At 45.0% G+C, this 17,076-nt stretch overlaps 1 protein-coding gene across 2 annotated transcripts; it reads right to left on the bottom strand.

Annotated features, from left to right (window-relative positions):
• Nucleotides 1–12,613: 12,613 nt before the first annotated feature.
• Nucleotides 12,614–16,631, bottom strand: LOC123110241 (uncharacterized). 2 transcript variants are annotated; one of them, XM_044530725.1, is made up of 4 exons: nucleotides 16,395–16,631; nucleotides 14,387–15,063; nucleotides 13,355–13,502; nucleotides 12,614–13,218 (listed from the first exon to the last, which is right to left on the bottom strand). In XM_044530725.1, exons 2-4 carry the CDS (start codon nucleotides 14,919–14,921, stop codon nucleotides 13,137–13,139), a joined length of 765 nt encoding a protein of 254 aa, XP_044386660.1. In that variant the 5' UTR covers nucleotides 14,922–15,063; nucleotides 16,395–16,631; the 3' UTR covers nucleotides 12,614–13,136. The 2 variants fall into 2 exon arrangements, with proteins under 2 accessions (XP_044386660.1, XP_044386654.1); XM_044530719.1 differs by lacking the exon at nucleotides 16,395–16,631 and adding an exon at nucleotides 15,444–15,601.
• Nucleotides 16,632–17,076: the final 445 nt, after the last annotated feature.

Here is a 17,076-nt window from a genome sequence, read left to right as displayed (position 1 = left end):
CCGATGACCCCGAAACTTGTCCCGATGGCCGAAACAGGACTTCCTATATATAAATCTTTACCTCCGGACCATTCCGGAACTCCTCGTGACGTCCGGGATCTCATCCGGGACTCCGAACAACATTCGGTAACCACATACAAGCTTCCTTTATAACCCTAGCGTCATCGAACCTTAAGTGTGTAGACCCTACGGGTTCGGGAGACATGTAGACATGACCGAGACGTTCTCCGGTCAATAACCAACAGCGGGATCTGGATACCCATGTTGGCTCCCACATGTTCCACGATGATCTCATCGGATGAACCACGATGTCAAGGACTCAATCGATCCCGTATACAATTCCCTTTGTCTATCGGTATGTTACTTGCCCGAGATTCGATTGTCGGTATCCAATACCTTGTTCAATCTCGTTACCGGCAAGTCACTTTACTCGTTCCGTAACACATCATCCCGTGATCAACTCCTTGGTCACATTGCGCATATGATGATGTCCTATCGAGTGGGCCCAGAGATACCTCTCCGTTTACACGGAGTGACAAATCCCAGTCTCGATCCGCATAAAACAATAGATACTTTCGGAGATACCTGTAGTGCACCTTTATAGTCACCCAGTTACGTTGTGACGTTTGATACACCCAAAGCACTCCTACGGTATCCAGGAGTTACACGATCTCATGGTCAAAGGAAGAGATACTTGACATTGGCAAAGCTCTAGCAAACGAACTACACGATCTTTGTGCTAGGCTTAGGATTGGGTCTTATCCATCACATCATTCTCCTAATGATGTGATCCCGTTATCAACGACATCCAATGTCCATAGCCAGGAAACCATGACTATCTGTTAATCACAACGAGCTAGTCAACTAGAGGCTCACTAGGGACATATTGTGGTCTATGTATTCACACGTGTATTACGATTTCCGGATAATACAGTTATAGCATGAATAAAAGACAATTATCATGAACAAGGAAATATAATAATAACACTTTTATTATTGCCTCTAGGGCATATTTCCAACAGTCTCCCACTTGCACTAGAGTCAATAATCCAGTTCACATCGCCATGTGATTAACACTCACAGGTCACATCGCCATGTGACTAATACCCAAGAGTTTACTAGAGTCAGTAGTCTAGTTCACATCACTATGTGATTAACACTCAATGAGTTTTATGTTTGATCATGTTGCTTGTGAGAGAGGTTTTAGTCAACGGGTCTGAACCTTTCAGATCCGTGTGTGCTTTACAAATCTCTATGTCATCTCCTAGATGTAGCTACTGTTGGAAATATGCCCTAGAGGCAATAATAAATTGGTTATTATTATATTTATTTGTTCATGATAATTGTCTTTTATTCATGCTATAACTGTATTATCCGGAAATCGTAATACACGTGTGAATACATAGACCACAATATGTCCCTAGTGAGCCTCTAGTTGACTAGCTCGTTGTGATCAACAGATAGTCATGGTTTCCTGGCTATGGACATTGGATGACGTTGATAACGGGATCACATCATTAGGAGAATGATGTGATGGACAAGACCCAATCCTAAGACTAGCACAAAAGATCGTGTAGTTCATTTGCTAGAGCTTTGCCAATGTCAAGTATCTCTTCCTTTGACCATGAGATCGTGTAACTCCTGGATACCGTAGGAGTGCTTTGGGTGTATCAAACGTCACAACGTAACTGGGTGACTATAAAGGTGCACTACAGGTATCTCCGAAAGTATCTATTGTTTTATGCGGATCGAGACTGGGATTTGTCACTCCGTGTAAACGGAGAGGTATCTCTGGGCCCACTCGGTAGGACATCATCATATGCGCAATGTGACCAAGGAGTTGATCACGGGATGATGTGTTACGGAACGAGTAAAGTGACTTGCCGGTAACGAGATTGAACAAGGTATTGGATACCGACGATCGAGTCTCGGGCAAGTAAAATACCGATAGACAAAGGGAATTGAATACGGGATTGATTAAGTCCTTGACATCGTGGTTCATCCGATGAGATCATCGTGGAACATGTGGGAGCCATCATGGGTATCCAGATCCCGCTGTTGGTTATTGACCGGAGAACGTCTCGGTCATGTCTGCATGTCTCCCGAACCCGTAGGGTCTACACACTTAAGGTTCGATGACGCTAGGGTTATAAAGGAAGCTTGTATGTGGTTACCGAATGTTGTTCGGAGTCCCGGATGAGATCCCGGACGTCACGAGGAGTTCCGGAATGGTCCGGAGGTAAAGATTTATATATAGGAAGTCCTGTTTCGGCCATCGGGACAAGTTTCGGGGTCATCGGTATTGTACCGGGACCACCGGAAGGGTCCCGGGGGCCCACCGGGTGGGGCCACCTGCCCCGGGGGGCCACATGGGCTGTAGGGGGTGCGCCTTGGCCTACATGGGCCAAGGGCACCAGCCCCTAGAGGCCCATGCGCCAAGATATAGGAAAAAAGGGGAGAGTCCTAAAGGGGGAAGGCACCTCCGAGGTGCCTTGGGGAGGATGGACTCCTCCCCCCCTCTTAGCCGCACCCCTTTCTTGGAGGAAGGGGCAAGGCTGCGCCTCCCCCCTCTCCCCTGCCCCTATATATAGTGGAGGGGAGGGAGGGCATCCATACCTGAGCCCTTGGCGCCTCCCTCCCTCCCGTGACACCTCCTCCTCTCCCTTAGGTGCTTGGCGAAGCCCTGCAGGATTGCCACGCTCCTCCACCACCACCACGCCATTGTGCTGCTGCTGGATGGAGTCTTCCTCAACCTCTCCCTCTCTCCTTGCTGGATCAAGGCATGGGAGACATCGTCGAGCTGTACGTGTGTTGAACGCGAAGGTGCCGTCCGTTCGGCGCTAGGATCATCGGTGATCTGAATCACGACGAGTACGACTCCATCAACCCCGTTCACTTGAACGCTTCCGCTTAGCGATCTACAAGGGTATGTAGATGCACTCTCCTTCTACTCGTAGCTGGTTTCTCCATAGATAGATCTTGGTGACACGTAGGAAAATTTTGAATTTGTGCTACGTTCCCCAACAGTGGCATCATGAGCTAGGTCTATTGCGTAGATTCTTTGCACGAGTAGAACACAAAGTAGTTGTGGGCGTTGATGTTGTTCAATATGCTTACCGTTACTAGTCCAATCTTGTTTCGACGGTATTGTGGGATGAAGCGGCCCGGACCGACCTTACACGTACTCTTACGTGAGACAGGTTCCACCGATTGACATGCACTTGGTGCATAAGGTGGCTAGCGGGTGCCAGTCTCTCCCACTTTGGTCGGAACGGATTCGATGAAAAGGGTCCTTATGAAGGGTAAATAGCAATTGGCATATCACGTTGTGGTCTTGCGTAGGTAAGAAACGTTCTTGCTAGAAACCCATAGCAGCCACGTAAAACATGCAACAACAATTAGAGGACGTCTAACTTGTTTTTGCAGGGTATGCTATGTGATGTGATATGGCCAAGAAGAATGTGATGAATGATATGTGATGTATGAGATTGATCATGTTCTTGTAATAGGATTCACGACTTGCATGTCGATGAGTATGACAACCGGCAGGAGCCATAGGAGTTGTCTTTATTTATTGTATGACCTGCGTGTCATTGAAGAACGCCATGTAAACTACTTTACTTTATTGCTAAACGCGTTAGTCATAGAAGTAGAAGTAGTTGTTGGCGTGACAACTTCATGAAGACACGATGATGGAGATCATGATGATGGAGATCATGGTGTCATGCCGGTGACGATAATGATCATGGAGCCCTGAAGATGGAGATCAATGGAGCTATATGATATTGGCCATATCATGTCACTACTATATAATTGCATGTGATGTTTATTATGTTTATGCATCTTGTTTACTTAGGACGACGGTAGTAAATAAGATGATCCCTTACAAAATTTCAAGAAGTGTTCTCCCCTAACTGTGCACCGTTGCTACAGTTCGTCGCTTCTAAGCACCACGTGATGATCGGGTGTGATGGATTCTTACGTTCACATACAACGGGTGTAAGACAGTTTTACACAGCGAAAACACTTAGGGTTAACTTGACGAGCCTAGCATGTGCAGACATGGCCTCGGAACACGGAGACCGAAAGGTCGAGCATGAGTCGTATAGTAGATACGATCAACATGAAGATGTTCACCGATGATGACTAGTCCATCTCACGTGATGATCGGACACGGCCTAGTTGACTCGGATCATGTGATCACTTAGATGACCAGAGGGATGTCTATCTAAGTGGGAGTTCATAAGATGAACTTAATTATCTTGAACATAGTCAAAAGACCTTTTGCAAATTATGTCGTAGCTCGCGCTTTAGTTCTACTGTTTAGTTATGTTCCTAGAGAAAATATAGTTGAAAGTTGATAGTAGCGATTATGCAATCAGTAGAAAGCTTATGTCCTTAATGCACCGCTTAGTGTGCTGAACCCCAAACATCGTTTGTGGATGTTGCGAACATCGGACATACACGTTTTGATAACTACGTGATAGTTCAGTTAAACGGTTTAGAGTTGAGGCACCAAAGACGTTTTTCGAAACGTCGCGGAACATATGAGATGTTTCGAGGGCTGAAATTGGGATTTCAGGCTCGTGCCCACGTCAAGAGGTATGAGACCTCCGACGATTTTCTTAGCCTGCAAACTAAGGGAGAAAAGCTCAATCGTTGAGCTTGTGCTCAGATTGTCTGAGTGCAACAATCACTTGAATCGAGTGGGAGTTGATCTTCCAAATGAGATAGTGATGTTTCTCCAAAGTCATTGCCACCAAGGTGCTAGAGCTTCGTGATGAACTATAGCATATCAGGGATAGATATGATGATCCTTGAGGTATTTGCGATGTTTGACACCGCGAAAGTAGAAATCAAGAAGGAGCATCAATTGTTGATGGTTGGTGAAACCACTAGTTTCAAGAAGGGCAAGGGAACAAAGGGATACTTCATGAAACGGCAATTCAGCTGCTGCTCTAGTGAAGAGACCCAAGGTTGAACCCAAACCCGAGACTAAGTGCTTCTGTAATAAGGGGAACAGCCACTGGAGCAGAATTACCCTAGATACTTGGTAGATGAGAAGGCTGGCAAAGTCGATAGAAGTATATTGGATATAGATTATGTTAATGTGTACTTTACTAGTACTCCTAGTAGCACCGGGGTATTGGATACCGGTTCGGTTGCTAAGTGTTAGTAACTCGAAATAAAAGCTACGGAATAAACGGAGACTAGCTAAAGGTGAGCCGACGATATGTGTTGGAAGCATTTCCAAGTTTGATGTGATCAAACATCGCACGCTCCCTCTACCATCAAGATTAGTATTAAACCTGAATAATTGTCATTTGGTGCTTGCGTTGAGCATAGACATGATTGGATTATGTCTATCGCAATACGGTTATTCATTTAAAGAGAATAATGGTTACTCTATTTATTTGAATAAAACCTTCAATGGTCTTGCACCTAAAGGAATGGTTTATTGAATCTCGATCGTAGTGATACACATTTTTCATGCCAAAAGATATAAGATAGTAATGATAGTACCACTTACTTGTGGCACTGCCATGTAAGTCATAATGGTATAAAACGCATGAAGAAACTCCATGCAGATGGATCATTTGGACTCACTTGATTTTGAATCACTTGAGATATGCAAATCATACCACTTAGGCAAGATGACTGAAAAGCCTCGGTTTCAGTAAAATGGAACAAGATAGCAACTTGTTGGAAGCAACACATTTTGATGTGTGCAGTCCAATGAGTGCTGAGGCATGCAGTGAATATCGTTATGTTCTTACTTCACAGATGATTCGAGTAGATGTTGAGACTATTTACTTGATGAAACACAAGTCTGAATTATTGAATGGTTCAAGTAATTTCAGAGTGAAGTAGAAGATCATTGTGACAAGAGGATATAATGTCTATGATATGATCATAGAGATGAATATCTGAGTTACGAGTTTTGGCACACAATTAAGACATTGTGGAAATTGTTTCATAATTAATACCGCCTGGAACACCATAGTGTGATGGTGTGTCCGAACATCATAGTTGCACCCTATTGGATATGGTGCGTACCATGATGTCTCTTATCGAATTACCACTATCGTTCATGGGTTAGGCATTAGAGACAACCACATTCACTTTAAATAGGGCACCACGTAATTCCGTTGAGACGACACCGTTTGGAGCAACCTAAGTTGTCGTTTCTTAAAGGTTTGGGGCTGCGACGCTTATGTGAAAAAGTTTCAGGATTGATAAGCTCGAACCCAAAGCGGATAAAATGCATCTTCATAGGACATCCAAAACAGTTGGGTATGCCTCCTGTCTCAGATCCGAAAGCAATAAAGGATTGTTTCTAGAATCGGGTCCTTTCTCGAGGAAAAGTTTCTCTCGAAATAATTGAGTGGGAGGATGGTGGAGACTTGATGAGGTTATTGAACCATCTCTTCAACTAGTGTGTGGTAGGGCACAGGAAGTTGTTCCTGTGGCACCTACATGAATTGAAGTGGAAGCTTATGATAGTGATCATGAAGCTTCGGATCAAGTCACTAACGAACCTCGTAGGACGACAAGGACATGTACTACTTCGGAGTGGTACGGTGATCCTGTCTTGAAGGTCATGTTGCTAGACAACAATGAACCTACGAGCTATGGAGAAGCGATGGTGGGTCCAAATTCCGACAAATGGTTAGGAGCCATGAAATCCGAGATAGGATCCATGTATTAGAACAAAGCATGGACTTTGGTGGACTTGCCCGATGATCGGCAAGCCATTGAGATAAATGGATTTTAAGAAGAAGATGGACGTGGACGGTAATGTCACCGTCTGTGAAGCTTGACTTGTGGTGAAGAGTTTTTCACAAGTTCAAGGAGTTGACTACGATGAGATTTTCTATTCGTAGCGATGCTTAAAGTCCGTCGGAATCATGTTAGCATTAGCTGCATTTATGAAATCTGGCAGATGGATGTCAAGACAAGTTTCCTTACCAGTTTTCGTAAGGAAAGGTTGTATGCAATACAATCAGAAAAGTTTTGTCGATCCTAAGGATGCTAAAAGGTATGCTAGCTCCAGCGATCCTTCTAAGGACTGGAGTAAGCATCTCGGAGTTGGAATGTGCGCTTTGATGAGATGATCAAAGATTTTGGTGTATACAAAGTTTATGAGAAACTTGTATTTCCAAAGAAGTGAGTGGGAGCACTATAGAATTTCTGATGAGTATATGTTGTTGACATATTGTTGATCAGAAATGATGTAGAATTTCTGGAAAGCATATAGGGTTATTTGAAATGTGTTTTTCAATAGAAAACCTGGATTAAGCTACTTGAGCATTGAGCATCAAGATCTATAAGGATAGATCAAAACGCTTAATGGTACTTTCAAATGAGCACATACCTTGACATGAAACCATGACTATCTGTTGATCACAACGAGCTAGTCAACTAGAGGCTCACTAGGGACATATTGTGGTCTATGTATTCACACGTGTATTACGATTTCCGGATAATACAGTTATAGCATGAATAAAAGACAATTATCATGAACAAGGAAATATAATAATAACACTTTTATTATTGCCTCTAGGGCATATTTTCAACAGTCTCCCACTTGCACTAGAGTCAACAATCCAGTTCACATCGCCATGTGATTAACACTCACAGGTCACATCGCCATGTGACTAATACCCAAGAGTTTACTAGAGTCAGTAGTCTAGTTCACATCACTATGTGATTAACACTCAATGAGTTTTATGTTTGATCATGTTGCTTGTGAGAGAGGTTTTAGTCAACGGGTCTGAACCTTTCAGATTCGTGTGTGCTTTACAAATCTCTATGTCATCTCCTAGATGTAGCTACCACGCTCTATTTGGAGCTAATCCAAATAACTGTTCTTACTTGGAGCTATTCTTAAATGTTGCTCCATTATATGTATCCGGTATCTCTACTCAAAGCTATCCGGATAGGTGTCAAGCTTGCATCGACGTAACCCTTTACGACGAACTCTTTTACCACCTCCATAATCGAGAAAATTCCTTAGTCCACTAGTTACTAAGGATAACTTTGACCGCTGTCCTGTGATCCATTCATGGATCACTCTTGTACCCCTTGACTGACTCATGGCAAGGCACACTTCAGGTGTGGTACACAGCATAGCATACTGTAGAGCCTATGTCTTAAGCATAGGAGACGACCTTCGTCCTTTCTCTCTATTCTGCCATGGTCGAGCTTTAAGTCTTAACTTCGTACCTTACAACTCAGGCAAGAACTTCTTCTTTGACTGATCCATCTTGAACACCTTCAAGATCATGTCAAGGTATATGCTCATTTTGAAAGTATTATTAAGCATCTTGATCTATCCTTATAGATCTTGATGCTCAATGTTCAAGTAGCTTAATCCAGGTTTTCTATTGAAAAACACCTTTCAAATAACCCTATATGCTTTCTAGAAATTCTACATCATTTCTGATCAACATATACTCATCAGAAATTCTATAGTGCTCCCACTCACTTCTTTGGAAATACAAGTTTCTCATAAACTTTGTATAAACCCAAAATCTTTGATCATCATCAAAGCATACATTCCAACTCCGAGATGCTCACTCCAGTCCTTAGAAGGATCGCTGGAGCTAGCATACCTTTTAGCATCCTTAGGATCGACAAAAACTTTCTGATTGTATTACATACAACCTTTCCTCACGAAAACTGGTAAGGAAACTCGTTTTGACATCCATCTGCCAGATTTTATAAATGCAGCTTGTGCTAATGTGATTCCGACGGACTTTAAGCATCGCTACGGATGAGAAAATCTCATCGTAGTCAACTCCTTGAACTTGTGAAAAACTTTTCGCCACAAGTCGAGCTTCATGGACGGTGACATTACCATCCACGTCCGTCTTCTTCTTAAAGATCCATTTATCTTAATGGCTTGCCGATCATCGGGCAAGTCCACCAAAGTCCATGGATCCGTTCTCGGATTTTATGGCCTCGAGCCATTTATCGGAATCCGGGCCCACCATCGCTTCTCCATAGCTCGTAGGTTCATTGTTGTCCAGCAACATGACTTCCAAGACAGGATTACGTACCACTCTCAAGTAGTACGCATCCTTGTCATCCCACGAGGTTTGGTAGTGACTTGATCCGAAGTTTCATGATCAATATCATAAGCTTCCACTTCAATCGGTGTAGGTGCCACAGGAACAACTTCCTGTGCCCTGCCACACACTAGTTGAAGAGACGGTTCAATAACCTCATCAAGTCTCCACCATCCTCCCACTCAATTCTTTCGAGAGAAACTTTTCCTCGAGAAAGGACCCGATTCTAGAAACAATCCTTTATTGCTTTCGGATCTGAGACAGGAGGCATACCCAACTGTTTTTGGGTTGTCCTATGAAGATGTATTTATCCGCTTTGGGTTCGAGCTTATCAGCCTGAAACTTTTTCACATAAGCGTCGCAGCCCCAAACTTTTAAGAAACGACAACTTAGGTTTCTCTAAACCATAATTCATACGGTGTCATCTCAACGGAATTACGTGGTGCCCTATTTAAAGTGAATGTGGTTGTCTCTAATGCCTAACCCATGAACGATAGTGGTAATTCGATAAGAGACATCATGGTACGCACCATATCCAATAGGGTGCAACTATGATGTTCGGACACACCATCACACTATGGTGTTCCAGGCGGTATTAATTGCGAAACAATTTCCACAATGTCTTAATTGTGTGCCAAAACTCGTAACTCAGATATTCATCTCTATGATCATATCATAGACATTTTATCCTCTTGTCACAATGATCTTCTACTTCACTCTGAAATTACTTGAACCATTCAATAATTCAGACTTGTGTTTCATCAAGTAAATATTCTCAACATCTATTCGAATCATCTGTGAAGTAAGATCATAACGATATTCACTGCATGCCTCAGCACTCATTGGATTGGACACATCAAAATGTGTTACTTCCAACGAGTTGCTATCTTGTTCCATTTTACTAAAAGTGAGGCTTTTCAGTCATCTTGTCCATGTGGTATGATTTGCATATCTCAAGTGATTCAAAATCAAGTGAGTCCAAACGATCCATTTGCATGGAGTTTCTTCATGCATATATACCAATAGACATGGTTCGCATGTCTCAAACTTTTCAAAAATGAGTGAGTCCAAAGATCCATCAACATGGAGCTTCTTCATGCGTTGAAAAACATATTCCCGATACTTTATGTGCAAATAACACGGTATTATACACATAATGAAGTTGATAACTCACTACAAACCACACGGTATCTTTTGACCCCGGGATAAAAGTTTGTTGGAAACATACCCTGATAACTTGTGTGTTAATAACACGGTAATATACATACAACAGAGCTGATAACTTACTTAATCCATACGTGGTAACATTTTGACCAGGAAAAAATGTTGTTAAAAAATACCTCCCAATAACTCATGTGTAAACACCATGATAATACACGCACATGAGAGCTGATAACTCATATACAAATATTGCGGTAATTTTTTGACCGAGTGAATGAAAATTGTTGAAAAACATACTCTGATAACTTTTATGCGACATGGTAATATACACAAAGCTGGTAACTCACTTCAAACATCATAATCACTTTTTGACCCTGGCATAAAAGTTTGCTGAAAACATACCCCAGAAACTTTTGCGTAAATGATACGGTAACTTATGTATGACAGACGTGATAACTTACGTATCGCAGATGTGGTAACTTTTGGTCCAAAAAAATGTCACCAGAACGTATCAACATTGGATCTAGTTTCAAAGATCATTTTTTTTGTGAAGACGGTTTTCCAATCGGGGTGACGGTTTGAGCTACAAAACATTTTAAAATTTGAAAAAAAAGGAATCTAGGATGCCATCGGCTTTTCATCCTTTAGTGCATATATGCACGTAATTAGAGGAATGCATGCATGTATATAACTAGAGTGGAGTAATGATCGTTCTTGCCTATTGCTAAAATTCAAACATTTGGTAGTTATAGAAGTCCCAAAAGAAATACATTGCTTAATCATGATGATTACAACTCGTCTTGAGTTAGCACATGAATTTCTTGAGAATCAGACCTCAACCAGACAGCAGTACGAGTAGAATTATGCCACATTTGAGCTAAGCTATTAGAGACCGAATTGCGAGAGCGGCGTATCACGGATATGGCGTGCTCCCTTTCAATAGGAGTTTGATCTCCTCAACCAAGGCCGCCCCTTGCGAACGATCCTTCTCCTCAAGCATTGTAATAGCATCTTATAGTATACCCCCTTTGTCTCATAATATAAGATCATTTTGCAAGCTAAAGAGGGAGTACGATAAAGGGAGTCATAAGAGCAACTCGTTTGGGCTGAGAGAGAGTAAGTAGTTGATATGGCAACAATGACCTCTTCGTTGAATAAGTTATTATGGGCTTTGTCTTTGTTCCGACACTATGTTGTTTGCCGTCGACAAGGAGCAAGCGGAGGTGGGTCTTCATCTTACAGGTCCGTCTGCAAGGCGAAGAATGTTCTTCTTTCCGAACAACAACAACAACAACAAGGGGTGGTTTCCACCCTTGCCCATGGAGCTCTCGTCGATCCAAGGACCTTGCTATTGCTGACAAGGTGCATTCTCGTACTCATATTCCAGGCGGCTCAAACGGCTCACGGGGGGTTCACTCTATGGATGCCGAGTAGGTGAACAGCCAATTAGCCGACATGAATGCGGGCGGGCTACCGCCCCAGTCGGCCACATTCGCTCTAATCAGCATGAATACACCGCATAGAGCAGCGAGGGAGGGGTATTAGGGTGGCTTTGAATTGTCGAGGTCCACTGTGCAAACGTCTGGACTCCCGCAAACCTCCCCCAGTTTGGTGCCCATTTATGGGATCTTAGACGTCCGGGCCGCGGACCGAACAAATTTGATGACCTCCATTAGATGGCCAAAAGTGTCCAGACCGTCCAATGTAGACATTTGTGGGTGGTTTGATGATCCGCGTTGCAGTTGCAGGGTGAATTAGTATGTAAATCCCATAAAAGACATGGCAAAAGGTTAATTTCCCACCTTCCTCGTTCTGCTTCCCCTCTTTTTCAAGAATACCGAGTCAGGTTCTCCTCTCGGTAATGAATAGAACATGTTGAACAAGATCTTTTTAAGAATACCGAGTCAAGTTCTCCTATCAGTATCGAATAGAACATGTCGAACAAGATCTTCATGAAAACCTGCTCGATTTATATCAGGAAAATCGTACAGATTTTACAAAACCATGTGCATAGTCAATCCTACATGAGTTCCCACGGTAGATTTCTCACACTAGTACTTGGGACATTCGAAAATCAGTACTGTATGCCGATTTCCTCAAAAAGTACCTTCACAGTACTAATAGTTTATCTTCATAAACAAATTATGGAATGAATCAGCAGTCAACTTGTGCACTCTCAGAGAGCGCTCCAGAACCGAAGAGAGCCATAGCACCGGCAAAGCACTTAGCCATTTCAGTCAAGCAGGTGTACTCAATGCCATGTGCCCAAGATTTGCCGGCCGCTCAGTACGCAACGCCATGTGAGGAGGCTTACTACCATGAGAAACACACGCTGAGAGAGAGAGAGAGAGAGAGAGAGAGAGAGTCTGAAGAAGCACCGCTGGATCTGAATCGAATCTGATTTGCTTGCTTAACCGTCATCATTGACACTCCATTATTGTACTCAAATAACAAATGCAACCGCCGTGCTGTACACGTACTACAGCGTAGGGATCTACACCGCCACCGCCCACAGCAGTGACACTCTCACAACAGTCAACAGTGTGAACCACACACGGACCAGATCAGATTAGACTACTATTATCATCACCAACTAGCAAGCCTTATTATTATTGAAACCACCACCATCATACAGCTTGCGCTCGGGACTGACTTACCGGGTGCCGCCATGGCCGCCGGGAAGTCCACTCCACCGGTTGGGTTAGCAGCGTGGAACCCGGCGGGGGAACGCGCAGCAACACGCTAGAGGGTTCATTTACAGCGAGGCCTCCTCGAGGGGCGCTAAACAAAGCCTCGGATTTACATTGGCCAGCCTGTCATGGGGGAGCTTCAAAATGGCGAGGGGGGAGCTTCAAAATGGCAAGCGGGAGGGCGGGTCGGCGGGGGCCTTGGCGCGGCCGAAGGTCAGGCCCGGCCGACGTGCTCGTGCCGCGGCCGTTCCCCCCTCGGGACGGACCTCCAGCCCCGGTGGTGCGTCTCGTAGTTGCTGCAAAGGTTGAAGGAAAGTGCAAGGCATTAGCAGCGCATCAAAGCATGGTACACAGAACAAGAGAAGCTCCAGGGTTGAGGTTTTGGGTTCCAGTGAGATGCATTGTTTGGAAAATGACTGGGTTTTCACATACTTGGGAGCAGCAGAGGTTGAACCGTGAGGTCGGACGTTAGAATGGTTCTTCTTGTAGAACCGGATGGAGATCAGGCTGCTATGCTCTCTAACCGAAGATTCGGGTGATCCGTGGAAGCTTACTCCAGATGCTTGCCTTGAGCAAAACCCTGTAGTGTTTAAAAAACAAGGGATTTTAGTGTGCCATTTTTTCCTAAAGACCAACGGCTTTTTGAACAACATGGCTTAGAGCAAGTATAATACAGATGAGTCAGCAGGCTATATGGAATAAACTAGTATATTTTTGCTTAGTTGGAGGAAAGAGAAGAGGAGAGAGAAGATAAGCGGGCTCTTCGTGAAGAGCCAGCTCTAGCACGTGCTCCTAGGCACTTTGCGAGAATGAAAGATGGGCCACATAATGAAAAAGTAGTACACTCTTTTGATCTACTATTATACATGTTGGCTATAAGATGGGTTGTAGATGACATGGCACTGGCTTATAGCCAGCAGCTGGCTATACTATTAACCATGCTCTTAACAAACAGTTAACAGTATGCACTGTTTGACCACTTGACTCAATATATATACCACAAGTGGATCTTTGCATTGCCCAATGTAAAAAATATGCCATCCGCAACTATGTCTAAACTAAACATCAACTCTTGCATAAATGACATGGATGAACAATTTGACAAGCAAGGACATGGTAAGAAACTATAATATAAACATTAAACAAAAGTTTGATATGTGTACAGTCGATTGCTTAATAAGTCTGGCTGTTCAAAAAAAGTAAATTCTAATGAGAGAATAACAGTATTGTCCAGATTCATCCTATGTGCCCAAGATTTGACATGATTAATTGTAAAGTATACAAAGTTAACTTGCATCGGCGGTTATCAGTATCATTGTATCATCAAGAAACTTGCATTTGACAAAGCTAATCTCAGGACTAAGAAAGGTTCTGCTTCATTTATAAACATATATTTGTTCTTCCATAATGGCATGACAAATATGAGATGACAGTAATAATACTTGTGTTACTAATTTGGTATACCTTGCCAGAGGATGACGAGGCAGAAGATAATGGTGATGATCATGGGACAAAAATTGCTATTTGAGGAACCCTGTTTGCCATTCTTCATCTTCTTCAAAGCCTTCATCCGCTCAATCCTTGCCCGCTTCAACAAAGCGAGCTCATTCAGCTCGTTGAGGAGCTTCTGGTCAGAAGCATCCAACGGCAAATGCGTCGGCGGCCTCGGCGGCCGTGGTGGCTTCTTGGAGCTGGACCGCTTCTTCTTTGCCTTCTCACCTCCAGAACTGTCCAGGAGGCCCATTTTCTCCTCCCCTTCGGACTTCCTGTCATCTCCATTCTTGGAAGCGGTTTCCATAGCGGGCGAGGAACAATCCATGTGCTGATTCCCGTCATCCTTGGTGTGCATGACACGATTCAGCCCGCCATTTGGCGGTGTTCTTGGTGGGCTCACCGCAAAATTAGCATCCATTCCATGGCCATGCTCGCTGATAACAACGTTGTTCCCACTCTCCAGGTCGATCAGAGCATCCCGCTCGCTCGCGCCCTTGGCTTCCATCAGAACTGGCGAAACAACGCCTCTAAAGCATCAAGAGACAAAATCTCTGGCTCCCACTTTGACCGGGGACCAACACTCGGATCAAATGTGCTCCTCCCAAAATCGCAAGAAACAGCCTCTGGAAAACTGCCTGCCTGCCTACCTGCACGGATAAGTTTGGCCACAAGTTAGGTCAGTTGGCTAAAAGTCCACATTCCACAGAGTTGTAACCATGGGTTTCAAACAATGGAAACAAAATTCAAGCCTTTCTCCGCCGGAATTACCAAACCATCCAACAGATCAGCACCCTGAACCTCGCCTAATCGCCACAAGAAAATGGAAAACCAGCCATGTAACTAACACACAAGGATAGCAATGCTAGGAGATACCACCAAAGTCCAAAGAGAGGTATAAATTAAAGGAGGGAGGAGGCTTCCTTGGATTCTAAGGACAGCTCGTCAAAAGGAAGAGCTGCAACAACCCCAAATACCTGAATCAAGAAGAAACCTGGGAGAGAATCACGCAAAGCCCACAAATCATTACCCTGCTTGAACGCCACACGCAGGGCGCCGCCGCCGCTACCCACTCTACCTCCTTTCCCACGCACCTTTGCTTTGCATTGCAATCAAACAAAGCATCGCATCGGTCACACATGGTGATGGCGGACGCGCTGTCCCTCCATTGTTTTCTGTTGCTTCGTTTCAGGGGAAACGGGCGAGGCGAGGCGAGAAACAAATGGCTTCGGTTACGGTCTGGAACCACCACCATTTTTCCAGGGACAGCGACGGCTATTTTTAGCTTTCCCCAAAACCGGAAGAATCTGGCGAGCGGGCGTCCGCATTTCAAGCCATTCTAAACAGGGGAAAGCAGAGCAGGCCCCCTAATTTGGTGCGGAGAGTAGCAGCAACAGAAGCACGCAAATTTCAGCCCAAATCGGGGCAGCAAATCCGCTGAAAGGCAGGAGAAAGCTGGGGAAATTAGTTAATTAATTCGGCAGCTAAACAGCCCGGCAAACGAAACGAACAAATCAGCGGAAACGTTTGGGTTTTTGTTGACCTATCCGGTGCTGGAAACAAGCGGAAGGGACGAGGGGAAGTGACGGGCGCGGAAGGGAACGAGCCCCGCAAGAATCCAAGGGAATGCCGCTCCGCCGAGCGAATCGAGACGGGGGAGAGGGGCGGACACGCGGACGCGATGCATGAGCAGGGACGGGACAGCTCGAACGAAAATCATGGAGGCAATCCCCAAGCTACGATCCATGGAAGCGAGGAGGAGGCTCGCTCGAACGGCACGGAGTAAACAAAATCCAGTAAAAAAGATTCAAAACAACGGCTCTATCACGCATGATGATATAATAATCAAACGAAGCAAAAGAAGCCATCTTTCCGCCCCGGGACGAGGAGCAAAACGCATCAAGAACCCCGGCCCTTTTCCCCACACAAATCAAGAAGAAATCCCCAACCAACGGGCACAAAAAGTGCAGCGTGAACCCACCTGTACAGCGCCGGCGAATGATGGCCTAGCAACGGACGGCCGATCTCTCCCCCGGCGAATCAAGAACTCCGCAGCGCAGGGAGAGGCGCCAATCCAGGTGCGGAGGGAGGTGCGGGGGAGGCGACCTGGCTGAGGGATCGAGGAGGGAGGGAGGGGAAGGACCGGAGGAGGAGGAGGAGGAGGAGGCAGCGGTGGGGGTGGGGGGTCGGGGTCCCTGCCCTGGGGTGGGGTGTGGTGGTATGGTATGGTATGGGTGCGGGTTGGAGCTTGGAAGCATCCGGATTTGCCTCGGATATCACGCGCCCCTTTTATTTAACCCTTCAGATTTGTTCGCTTTGCGGGCGGCCTGTTTTCCTTTCCTCGGCTCCTTTTTGGGGGTGCCCGGGTTGGTGGGGGCGGGACGTGGGCCGTCGGATCTGGGAACGGACGGCCCAGATCGCGTGGGAGCGGTGGGGTCGGACAGAGGGGGGAGAGTGGGCCAGCCAGCCAGGGAGCGCCAAATTTAGGACGGCTGAGAGGGGGAAATGTTTTTTTCTTCGCGAGGGATTTTGTGGTTGCGGGAGGAATATTCGGTTTGTACTACGTGTCCTCCTCTTCGTCCTTTCTCGTGCGCGTTCGTCGGTCGTGCCAGCAATCAAGCGATGAAATAGTAGCGTTTTATAGTACGACCGGTCTCCCTCTC

The sequence above is a fragment of the Triticum aestivum genome, chromosome 1B (assembly GCF_018294505.1).
Source record: "Triticum aestivum cultivar Chinese Spring chromosome 1B, IWGSC CS RefSeq v2.1, whole genome shotgun sequence".
Taxonomy (NCBI): domain Eukaryota; kingdom Viridiplantae; phylum Streptophyta; class Magnoliopsida; order Poales; family Poaceae; genus Triticum; species Triticum aestivum.
The sequence above is the reverse complement of the archived record's forward strand: the minus strand, read 5'-3'. Positions and strand labels throughout refer to the sequence as shown.